Source organism: Oncorhynchus kisutch, linkage group LG10 (genome assembly GCF_002021735.2).
Source record: "Oncorhynchus kisutch isolate 150728-3 linkage group LG10, Okis_V2, whole genome shotgun sequence".
Lineage (NCBI taxonomy): Eukaryota > Metazoa > Chordata > Actinopteri > Salmoniformes > Salmonidae > Oncorhynchus > Oncorhynchus kisutch.
Window position 1 is genome coordinate 6,231,190 of NC_034183.2, and position 13,400 is coordinate 6,244,589.

The 13,400-nt window shown below is 43.3% G+C and overlaps 1 protein-coding gene across 2 annotated transcripts in view; it reads right to left on the minus strand.

The window, feature by feature from the left end:
- The window catches only part of kcnc1b (potassium voltage-gated channel, Shaw-related subfamily, member 1b), a 66,294-nt gene that overhangs the window by 39,381 nt on the left and 13,513 nt on the right, over positions 1-13,400 (minus strand). For both annotated transcript variants that reach the window (XM_031832948.1, XM_020473278.2), the window contains exon 2: positions 575-1,559. In XM_031832948.1, coding sequence (XP_031688808.1) covers positions 575-1,559 — 985 coding nt within the window. The remainder of the gene's footprint in view (positions 1-574; positions 1,560-13,400) is intronic.

Consider the following 13,400-nt stretch of genomic DNA (forward strand, 5'->3'; position numbering starts at 1 on the left):
GTCGGCCTATAGACATCTATCATGGTGGTCTATAATACAGACTGTCGGCCTCCAGTATAGGCATCTATCATGGTGGTCTATAATACAGACTGTCGGCCTATAGACTTCTATCATGGTGGTCTATAAGACAGACTGTCTGCCTATAGACATCTATCAAGGTGGTCTATAATACAGACTGTCGGCCTCCAGTATAGACATCTATCATGGTGGTCTATAATACAGACTGTCGGCCTCCAGTATAGACATCTATCATGGTGGTCTATAATACAGACTGTCGGCCTCCAGTATAGACATCCATCATGGTGGTCTATAATACAGACTGTCGGCCTATAGACATCAATAATGGTGGTCTATAATACAGACTGTCGGCCTCCAGTATAGACATCTATCATGGTGGTCTATAATACAGACTGTCGGCCTATAGACATCTATTATAGTGGTCTATAATACAGACTGTCGGCCTATAGACTTCTATCATGGTGGTCTATAATACAGACTGTCGGCCTATAGACATCTATTATGGTGGTCTATAACACAGACTGTCGGCCTATAGACTTCTATCATGGTTTCTTACCTGGAAACTGTACTTCAAAGACGTCGTCGTGTGTCAGAGCCATGTTTTGAGCCAGAGCCAAAACGGGGTGGACTAAGTTCGGGCTTTCAGGAAGGAGCGGTGCTTTATGGGGCGTTGGAGGAGAGTTGATGCTGGACTTACAGTAGTTGGGTGATCCTGGTTGGGGTGCTCGCGGGATATGCTTGTTCTTCTTCTTTGGTAGCTTCTGCTTCGCCATGGCCAGGGAGTAATACATTCCAAAGTTGTTGACGATCACGGGGACGGGCATGGCGATGGTCAGTACACCCGACAGGGCGCACAGCGCGCCGACAAGCATTCCCGACCACGTCTGGGGGTACATGTCGCCGTAGCCAAGGGTCGTCATGGTAACGACGGCCCACCAGAATCCGATGGGGATGTTCTTGAAGTGCGTGTGATCGCTGGCGCGCGGGTCGGTCGGGTCCGCTCCCATCCGTTCGGCGTAGTAGATCATCGTGGCGAAGATGAGGACTCCGAGGGCGAGGAAGATAATGAGGAGGAGGAACTCATTGGTGCTAGCCCGTAATGTGTGACCCAGAACCCTCAGGCCCACGAAGTGACGGGTCAGCTTGAAGATACGCAGGATCCTGACGAACCTCACTACCCTCAGGAACCCCAGAACATCCTTAGCCGCTTTAGACGACAGCCCGCTCAGCCCGACCTCCAGATAGAACGGTAAGATAGCCACGAAGTCGATAACGTTGAGAGCTTTCTTCATGAACTCCATCTTGTCCGGACAGAATATGACTCTCATCATGAACTCAAAGGTAAACCAGACCACGCAGACGCCCTCGATATAGGTGAGATAGACCACCGTCTCCGTCTCCTGGTACACATGCTCCACCGTCACGTTGTCCACCAGCTCCAGCTCGGTGCGGTTCACGATGGGGTTGAAGAACTCGTGGGTCTCCAGGCAGAAGGTGGAGATGGACACGAGGATGAAGAACAGAGAGGCCAGGGCTATCCACTGTGGAGGAGGGAGAAAAGAGAGGAATGGAAAGAGAGAACAAGGGAAAGAGAGATTATTATTTGAAGGTTGTGACATAAGGACTTCATAATACAATTATAAGCAGTGCAGAGATGTACAGAAGATGGAGATGGACACCAGAGAGAGAGAGGGGAGGAGAGAGAGAAAAGGGAGGGGAGGAAAGAGAGAGGGGAGGAGAGACAGGGTAGGGAGGAGAGAGAGGGGAGGGGAGGTAAGAGAAAAGGGGAGGAGAGAGAAAAGGGAGGGGAGGAAAGAGAGAGGGGAGGAGAGACAGGGGAGGGAGGAGAGAGAGGGGAGGTAAGAGAAAAGGGGAGGAGAGAGGGAAAGGGGAGGAGAGAGAAAAGGGAGGGGAGGAAAGAGAGAGGGGAGGAGAGACAGGGTAGGGAGGAGAGAGAGGGGAGGGGAGGTAAGCGAAAAGGGGAGGAGAGAGGGAAAGGGGAGGAGAGAGAAAAGGGAGGGGAGGAAAGAGAGAGGGGAGGAGAGAGAGGGGAGGGGAGGTAAGAGAAAAGGGGAGGAGAGAGAAAAGGGAGGGGAGGAAAGAGAGAGGGGAGGAGAGACAGGGTAGGGAGGAGAGAGAGGGGAGGGGAGGTAAGCGAAAAGGGGAGGAGAGAGGGAAAGGGGAGGGGAGAGAAAAGGGAGGGGAGGAAAGAGAGAGGGGAGGAGAGACAGGGTAGGGAGAAGAGAGAGGGGAGGGGAGGTAAGAGAAAAGAGGAGGAGAGGAGAGAGAGGGGGAGGAAAGATAGCCGGGGAGGAAGGAGAGAGAGAAGGGGAGGGGAGGAGAGAGAGAAAGAGGAGGGGAGGGGAGAGAGAAAGGGGAGAAGAAAGGGGAACGAGACCTCCACTCTCTCCCTCCCCTTTCTCTTTCTATTTCCCTCCACTCTCTCCCTCCCCTTTCTCTTTCTATTTCCCTCTCTCTCTTACTCCCCTCCCCTTTCTCTCTCCTCCCCTCCCCTCCCCTCCCTCTCTCCCTCATCCCCTGCCCTTTCTCTTTCCTCCCCTCCATTACAACACTGATGTGGACTGGTCAGACCGTATTACAGGGGAGGAGAGAGAAAGGGGAGTGGAGGAAGAGAGAGAAATATACATTTTTATTTGTACAACATACTCTTATGTATACCATGTATTGATTGACATTGGTACAACAGGAAGGTTATAACAGTCTGTCCAGTCCACATCAATGTAACAGAAAGGTTATAACAGTCTGTCCAGTCCACATCAATGTAACAACAGAAAGGTTATAACAGTCTGTCCAGTCCACATCAATGTAACAACAGGAAGGTTATAACAGTTTGTACAGTCCACATCAATGTAACAACAGGAAGGTTATAACAGTCTGTACAGTCCACATCAATGTAACAACAGGAAGGTTATAACAGTCTGTACAGTCCACATCAATGTAACAACAGGAAGGTTATAACAGTCTGTCCAGTCCACATCAATGTAACAACAGGAAGGTTATAACAGTCTGTCCAGTCCACATCAATGTAACAACAGAAAGGTTATAACAGTCTGTCCAGTCCACATCAATGTAACAGAAAGGTTATAACAGTCTGTCCAGTCCACATCAATGTAACAACAGAAAGGTTATAACAGTCTGTCCAGTCCACATCAATGTAACAACAGGAAGGTTATAACAGTTTGTACAGTCCACATCAATGTAACAACAGGAAGGTTATAACAGTCTGTACAGTCCACATCAATGTAACAACAGGAAGGTTATAACAGTCTGTACAGTCCACATCAATGTAACAACAGGAAGGTTATAACAGTTTGTACAGTCTCTCTTGTTACAGAGTCTGCATCCCAAATGGCACTCTATTCCTTATATAGTGCACTACTTTAGACCAGGGCCCTATTCCCTATATAGTGCACTACTTTAGACCAGGGCCCTTTTCCCTACTCCTCCATTAGGATGATAGATGATATATTTAATCTACTCTTCCATTAGGATGATAGATGATAGATGTAATCTACACCTCCATTAGGATGATAGATGATAGATGTAATCTACTCCTCCATTAGGATGATAGATGATAGATGTAATCTACTCTTCCATTAGGATGATAGATGATAGATGTAATCTACTACTCCATTAGGATGATAGATGATAGATGTAATCTACTCCTTCATTAGGATGATAGATGATAGATGTAATCTACACCTCCATTAGGATGATAGATGATAGATGTAATCTACTCCTCCATTAGGATGATAGATGATAGATGTAATCTACTCCTCCATTAGGATGATAGATGATAAATGTAATCTACTCTTCCATTAGGATGATAGATGATAGATGTAATCTACTACTCCATTAGGATGATAGATGATAGATGTAATCTACTCCTTCATTAGGATGATAGATGATAGATGTAATCTACTCTTCCATTAGGATGATAGATGATAGATGTAATCTACTCCTCCATTAGGATGATAGATGATAGATGTAATCTACACCTCCATTAGGATGATAGATGATAAATGTAATCTACTCCTCCATTAGGATGATAGATGTAATCTACTCCTCCATTAGGATGATAGATGATAGATGTAATCTACACCTCCAATAGGATGATAGATGTAATCTACACCTCCAATAGGATGATAGATGTAATCTACTCCTTCATTAGGATGATAGATGTAATCTACTCCTCCATTAGGATGATAGATGTAATCTACACCTCCAATAGGATGATAGATGTAATCTACTCCTCCATTAGGATGATAGATGTAATCTACACCTCCAATAGGATGATAGATGTAATCTACTCCTCCATTAGGATGATAGATGTAATCTACTCCTCCTTTAGGATGATAGATGTAATCTACTCCTCCATTAGGATGATAGATGTAATCTACACCTCCATTAGGATGATAGATGTAATCTACACCTCCATTAGGATGATAGATGATAGATGTAATCTACTCCTCCTTTAGGATGATAGATGATAGATGTAATCTACTCCTCCATTAGGATGATAGATGTAATCTACTCCTCCATTAGGATGATAGATGTAATCTACTCTTCCATTAGGATGATAGATGATAGATGTAATCTACTCCTCCATTAGGATGATAGATGATAGATGTAATCTACTCCTCCATTAGGATGATAGATGATAGATGTAATCTACACCTCCATTAGGATGATAGATGATAGATGTAATCTACTCCTCCATTAGGAAGATAGATGATAGATGTAATCTACACCTCCATTAGGATGATAGATGATAGATGTAATCTACTCCTCCATTAGGATGATAGATGTAATCTACTCCTCCATTAGGAAGATAGATGATAGATGTAATCTACTCCTCCATTAGGATGATAGATGTAATCTACTCCTCCATTAGGATGATAGATGATAGATGTAATCTACACCTCCATTAGGATGATAGATGATAGATGTAATCTACTCCTCCATTAGGATGATAGATGATAGATGTAATCTACACCTCCATTAGGATGATAGATGATAGATGTAATCTACTCCTCCATTAGGATGATAGATGATAGATGTGATCTACTCCTCCATTAGGAAGATAGATGATAGATGTAATCTACTCCTCCATTAGGATGATAGATGATAGATGTAATCTACTCCTCCATTAGGATGATAGATGATAGATGTAATCTACTCTTCCATTAGGATGATAGATGATAGATGTAATCTACTACTCCATTAGGATGATAGATGACAGATGTAATCTACTCTTCCATTAGGATGATATATGTAATCTACACCTCCATTAGGATGATAGATGATAGATGTAATCTACTCCTCCATTAGGATGATAGATGTAATCTACTCCTCCATTAGGATGATAGATGTAATCTACTCCTCCATTAGGATGATAGATGATAGATGTAATCTACTCCTCCATTAGGATGATAGATGATAGATGTAATCTACTCCTCCATTAGGATGATAGATGTAATCTACTCCTCCATTAGGATGATAGATGATAGATGTAATCTACACCTCCATTAGGATGATAGATGATATATGTAATCTACACCTCCATTAGGATGATAGATGATAGATGTAATCTACACCTCCATTAGGATGATAGATGATAGATGTAATCTACTCCTCCATTAGGATGATAGATGATAGATGTAATCTACTCCTCCATTAGGATGATAGATGTAATCTACTCCTCCATTAGGATGATAGATGTAATATACACCTCCATTAGGATGATAGATGATAGATGTAATCTACACCTCCATTAGGATGATAGATGATATATGTAATCTACACCTCCATTAGGATGATAGATGATAGATGTAATCTACTCCTCCATTAGGATGATAGATGATAGATGTAATCTACTCCTCCATTAGGATGCTAGATGTAATCTACTCCTCCATTAGGATGATAGATGATAGATGTAATCTACTCCTCCATTAGGATGATAGATGATAGATGTAATCTACTCCTCCATTAGGATGATAGATGATAGATGTAATCTACTCCTCCATTAGGATGATAGATGATAGATGTAATCTACTCTTCCATTAGGATGATAGATGATAGATGTAATCTACTCCTCCATTAGGATGATAGATGACAGATGTAATCTACTCTTCCATTAGGATGATAGATGTAATCTACACCTCCATTAGGATGATAGATGATAGATGTAATCTACTCCTCCATTAGGATGATAGATGATAGATGTAACCTACTCCTCCATTAGGATGATAGATGTAATCTACACCTCCATTAGGATGATAGATGTAATCTACTTCTCCATTAGGATGATAGATGTAATCTACTCTTCCATTAGGATGATAGATGTAATCTACACCTCCATTAGGATGATAGATGTAATCTACTCCTCCATTAGGATGATAGATGTAATCTACTCCTCCATTAGGATGATAGATGTAATCTACTCCTCCATTAGGATGATAGATGATAGATGTAATCTACTCCTCCATTAGGATGATAGATGATAGATGTAATCTACTCCTCCATTAGGATGATAGATGATAGATGTAATCTACTCCTCCATTAGGATGATAGATGTAATCTACTCCTCCATTAGGATGATAGATGATAGATGTAATCTACTCCTCCATTAGGATGATAGATGATAGATGTAATCTACACCTCCATTAGGATAATAGATGATAGATGTAATCTACTCTTCCATTAGGATGATAGATGTAATCTACTCCTCCATTAGGATGATAGATGTAATCTACTCCTCCATTAGGATGATAGATGATAGATGTAATCTACTCTTCCATTAGGATGATAGATGATAGATGTAATCTACTCCTCCATTAGGATGATAGATGTAATCTACTCCTCCATTAGGATGATAGATGTCATCTACTCCTCCATTAGGATGATAGATGATAGATGTAATCTACTCCTCCATTAGGATGATAGATGTAATCTACACCTCCATTAGGATGATAGATGTAATCTACTCCTCCATTAGGATGATAGATGATAGATGTAATCTACTCCTCCATTAGGATGATAGATGATAGATGTAATCTACTCCTCCATTAGGATGATAGATGATAGATGTAACCTACTCCTCCATTAGGATGATAGATGTAATCTACACCTCCATTAGGATGATAGATTTAATCTACTTCTCCATTAGGATGATAGATGTAATCTACACCTCCATTAGGATGATAGATGATAGATGTAATCTACTCCTTCATTAGGATGATAGATGATAGATGTAATCTACTCCTCCATTAGGATGATAGATGTAATCTACTCCTCCATTAGGATGATAGATGTAACCTACTCCTCCATTAGGATGATAGATGTAATCTACACCTCCATTAGGATGATAGATGTAATCTACTTCTCCATTAGGATGATAGATGTAATCTACACCTCCATTAGGATGATAGATGATAGATGTAATCTACTCCTTCATTAGGATGATAGATGATAGATGTAATCTACTCCTCCATTAGGATGATAGATGTAATCTACTCCTCCATTAGGATGATAGATGTAATCTACTCCTCCATTAGGATGATAGATGTAATCTACTCCTCCATTAGGATGATAGATGTAATCTACTCCTCCATTAGGATGATAGATGATAGATGTAATCTACTCCTCCATTAGGATGATAGATGATAGATGTAATCTACACCTCCATTAGGATGATAGATGACAGATGTAATCTACTGCTCCATTAGGATGATAGATGTAATCTACACCTCCATTAGGATGATAGATGTAATCTACACCTCCATTAGGATGATAGATGACAGATGTAATCTACTCCTCCATTAGGATGATAGATGTAATCTACTCCTCCATTAGGATGATAGATGATAGATGTAATCTACACCTCCATTAGGATGATAGATGTAATCTACTCCTCCATTAGTAGAAATGGACTGAAACCTTTCTGTTTCAACACAGAGAAAATGTGTCCTTTCCCACGGCAGTAATGACAAGCTGACGGATACTGTAGAAATGGGATGAAACCTTGGAGTTGACTTCTCTGGGTTGATTTGTCGCGTAGCTTTGTTTGTTTGTGTTTGTGGGTGCTTTGTTTGTGAAGGTAGTTATGTGTCAACACAAACTCATCTGCAAGAACTGCAGCTTTTCTCAAGTGTAAGACCCTTGTGCTCATAAATGTAGGTCTCAACCCTTTTGTTTGAAGGCAATTCTCGAACTGCTCTAGAAGTATTTAAATCCTCAAGATCCTAGACCTCTTGAGAACCACACCGTCTGATCAAATAGACCTGCTTGCTCCCTTGCAACTCAAAATGGATTTGTTATTCTGTTTTTTTTTTGTAATTTAGGGAACTGTTGTCTGTATGCCTCTGGGACCAACTCGTAAACCAGAAGGATAACAGCTTTATCAGTTTCATAATCTGAACTCTGGCCAAGAGATAAAGTAGAGAACACTTTCTGAGCCTTTCCCACCAGAACACTTTCTGAGCCTTTCCCACCAGAACACTTTCTGAGCCTTTCCCACCAGAACACTTTGTCTTTCCCACCAGAACACGTTGTCTTTCCCACCAGAACACGTTGTCTTTCCCACCAGAACACTTTGTCTTTCCCACCAGAACACTTTGTCTTTCCCACCAGAACACTTTGTCTTTCCCACCAGAACACTTTGTCTTTCCCACCAGAACACTTTGTCTTTCCCACCAGAACACTTTGTCTTTCCCATCAGAACACTTTGTCTTTCCCACCAGAACACTTTGTCTTTCCCACCAGAACACTTTGTCTTTCCCACCAGAACACTTTGAAGGAGCAGTGACTAAATGTCTCTGGTACATTTTAGGGAGGTGGCAATCCACTCAAACAGAGTAAAATATATATCCACCTCCTTTTTATTGAAAGGCGGTACAAGCCGGCTGTTCCGACCAAAATCAAACTCTGTTGAGGGTGCAGGATGGCCTGACTGGATTCAGAGTATATCTCAGTCAAATGGCACGCTCACGTTCCTGTTCCCCTTTCGTTGTGCTCAATCCCTCTTTTTTACGCTGCTGCTACTCTCTGTTTGTCATATATGTATAGTCACTTTAACTATACATTCATGCACGTACTACCTCAATTGGGCCGACCAACCAGGCTAACCGGGCTGTCTGCATTGTGTTTCCACCTCCCACCACCCGCCAACACCTCTTTTACGCTACGGCTACTCTTGCCTAGCAACAACAACTGGAGCCTAAAAAGACGGCCACTAAATGTGCCTATAAATTTGCACAAAAAAAAATCCCACACCAAACTTAGAGACAAGAAGCAAACGAAAAAAAAGTGGAAGCAAAACGAAAATCAGACAAAGGAATGTTTTCTAGAAATCAAAATAGGGCAACCAAAGGTGTTTACACCTTCCCACTAATGAGATATCCACCAACACAGGTGTACCACATACTGACTAACGAGGTGACGACAATCGGTGCGCCCTACATGCTAACGAGCTATACGAACTCGAGTCCAACCTCAAAACATAAAATGGAAAAACCAAAGCCTGTAACAAATGGAATTAATAGAATAGTCACAAAAATGCAAACCCCTCCCACCTGGCACCTCAGACAGGCTAAAGAAAAGACTCAAACCCCTCCCACCTGGCACCCCAGACAGGCTAAAGAAAAGACTCAAACCCCTCCTACCTGGCACTCCAGACAGGCTAAAGAAAAGACTCAAACCCCTCCCACCTGGCACCCCAGACAGGCTAAAGAAAAGACTCAAACCCCTCCCACCTGGCACCCCAGACAGGCTAAATAAAAGAGTGAAACCCCTCCCACCTGGCACCACAGACAGGCTAAAGAAAAGACTCAAAGTCTTTGAAAGATTTCAGATAGTAACTGAACCCAAACCTGGTACACATAGAGATAGATACGTATATGTTTCAGCCAGCCAGCCAGGCAGACTAATGGAATGAATGATACATCTGGGAGGGGGAGGTGTGTGTGTGTGTGTGTGTGTGTGTGTGTGTGTGTGTGTGTGTGTGTGTGTGTGTGTGTGTGTGTGTGTGTGTGTGTGTGTGTGTGTGTGTCTCTGTTGCTAAGTGAGACAAGTCAGGGTATGATTGAAACCGAGTGGTGCTTGATACTCCAGCGAGTAAATGCAACACACACACACACACACACACACACACACAATTAGCGTGCCATACTCACATACAGTACAGAGAATACCATGCAAATTACCCCCTTCCCTTTAGCATAAGGTCATTCAGTTGATACTATAAAAATGCTACTTAAAATGAGTCATGTTTGGCATATTAACACATAGTAAATAACATGCAAATCACCCCTTAAACTTTAGCATAAGCTCACTTGGAGTAAGTACCATGGATCGTTTACATCAAATGATGTATATAAACCCTGGATGACTGACAGGGGCGCTGTATTGAAGCCAACGTGCAGCCATCTTGGTATTCCTCTATATATTCTATTACAGACACCTTAATTAATGCGTATCTTTAAATTATGTTAGCTAAACATAAAAACACATATATATATAATTTATAAATAATTTATGTTAAGAGTGTACTAATGTTACTGTCCCCACTATAACATCCAAAAAATATTAAATGCATGTAAGATTATGTGAGCTAAACATAAAAATAATCTTTAAAGTATTCTTTTCAGAGAGTACTAATGTTACTGTCTGCACTACAACAACAACAATTCTTATATACATGTAATTTAGGTCTTTATTGAACATTGATTGAAATACTGTAGAATTCCATTCATTCCTATGGAGCACTGCTCCTACTGGGGAGAGCCAATATGGCCGACCGGAGGCTTCAAAGCCTCTCAATGGGTTTATACACATCATTGTTTACGTCACAATAGCCCGAGTACAACAGATGGTTTACCTCACTATAGCCCGAGTACCACGGATGGTTTACCTCACTACAGCCCGAGTACCACGGATGGTTTACCTCACTATAGCCTGAGTACCACGTATGGTTTACCTCACTATAGCCCGAGTACCACGGATGGTTTACCTCACTATAGCCCAAGTACCACGGATGGTTTACCTCACTACAGCCCGAGTACCACGGATGGTTTACCTCACTATAGCCTGAGTACCACGTATGGTTTACCTCACTATAGCCCGAGTACCACGGATGGTTTACCTCACTATAGCCTGAGTACCACGTATGGTTTACCTCACTACAGCCCGAGTACCACGGATGGTTTACCTCACTATAGCCCGAGTACCACGTATGGTTTACCTCACTATAGCCGAGTACCACGTATGGTTTACCTCACTATAGCCCGAGTACCATGGATGGTTTACCTCACTAGAGCCCGAGTACCACGGATGGTTTACCTCACTAAAGCTGAGTACCACGGATGGTTTACCTCACTATAGCTGAGTACCACGGATGGTTTACCTCACTATAGCCCGAGTACCACGGATGGTTTACCTCACTATAGCTGAGTACCACGGATGGTTTACCTCACTATAGCTGAGTACCACGGATGGTTTACCTCACTATAGCCCGAGTACCACGGATGGTTTACCTCACTATAGCCCGAGTACCACGTATGGTTTACCTCACTACAGCCCGAGTACCACGGATGGTTTACCTCACTATAGCTGAGTACCACGGATGGTTTACCTCACTATATCCCGAGTACCACGTATGGTTTACCTCACTATAGCTGAGTACCACGGATGGTTTACCTCACTATAGCTGAGTACCACGGATGGTTTACCTCACTACAACTGAGTACCACGGATGGTTTACCTCGCTACAGCCCGAGTACCACGTATGGTTTACCTCACTATAGCCCGAGTACCATGGATGGTTTACCTCACTAGAGCCCGAGTACCACGGATGGTTTACCTCACTACAGCTGAGTACCACGGATGGTTTACCTCACTATAGCTGAGTACCACGGATGGTTTACCTCACTATAGCTGAGTACCACGGATGGTTTACCTCACTACAGCCCGAGTACCACGGATGGTGGTACTCCCTATATAGTGTACAACTTTTAAAAAATTTATTTTACCCCGTTTTCTCCCCAATTTCGTGGTATCCAATTGTTTAGTAGCTACTACCTTGTCTCATCGCTACAACTCCCGTACGGGCTCGGGAGAGACGAAGGTTGAAAGTCATGCGTCCTCCAATACACAACCCAACCAAGCCGCACTGCTTCTTAACACAGCGCCATCCAACCCGGAAGCCAGCCGCACCAATGTGTCGGAGGAAACACTGTGCACCTGGTAACCTTGGTTAGCGCGCACTGCGCCCCGCCCGCCACAGGAGTCGCTGGTGCGCGATGAGACAAGGACTTCCCTACTGGCCAAACCCTCCCTAACCCGGACGACGCTAGGCGTCGATGCTAGGCGTCGCCCCACGGACCTCCCGGTCGTGGCCGGTTACGACAGCGCCTGGGCGCAAACCCAGAGTCTCTGGTGGAACTGCTAGCGCTGCAGTACAGTGCCCTTAGCCACTGCACCACCCGGGAGGCCCCTATAGTGCACTACTCTTGACCAGAGCTGGAACCCTATTTCCTATATAGTGCACTACTCTTGACCAGAGCTGGAACCCTATTTCCTATATAGTGCACTACTCTTGACCAGGGGTTGCACCCTATTCCCTATATAGTGCATTACTCTTGACCAGGGGTGGCACCCTATTCCCTATATAGTGCACTACCTCTTGACCAGAGCTCGCACCCTATTCCCTATATAGTGCACTACCTCTTGACCAGAGCTCGCACCCTATTCCCTATATAGTGCACTACTCTTGACCAGGGAAGGCACCCTATTCCCTATATAGTGCACTACTCTTGACCAGGGATGGCACCCTATTCCCTATATAGTGCACTACTCTTGACCAGAGCTCACACCCTATTCCCTATATAGTGCACTACTCTTGACCAGGGGTGGCACCCTATTCCCTATATAGTGCACTACTCTTGACCAGGGGTTGCACCCTATTCCCTATATAGTGCATTACTCTTGACCAGGGGTGGCACCCTATTCCCTATATAGTGCACTACCTCTTGACCAGAGCTCGCACCCTATTCCCTATATAGTGCACTACTGTTGACCAGGGAAGGCACCCTATTCCCTATATAGTGCACTACTCTTGACCAGGGATGGCACCCTATTCCCTATATAGTGCACTACTCTTGACCAGAGCTCACACCCTATTCCCTATATAGTGCACTACTCTTGACCAGGGAAGGCACCCTATTCCCGATATAGTGCACTACTCTTGACCAGAGCTCGCACCCTATTCCCTATATAGTGCACTACTCTTGACCAGGGAAGGCACCCTATTCCCTATATAGTGCACTACTCTTGACCAGAGCTCACACCCTATTCCCTATATAGTG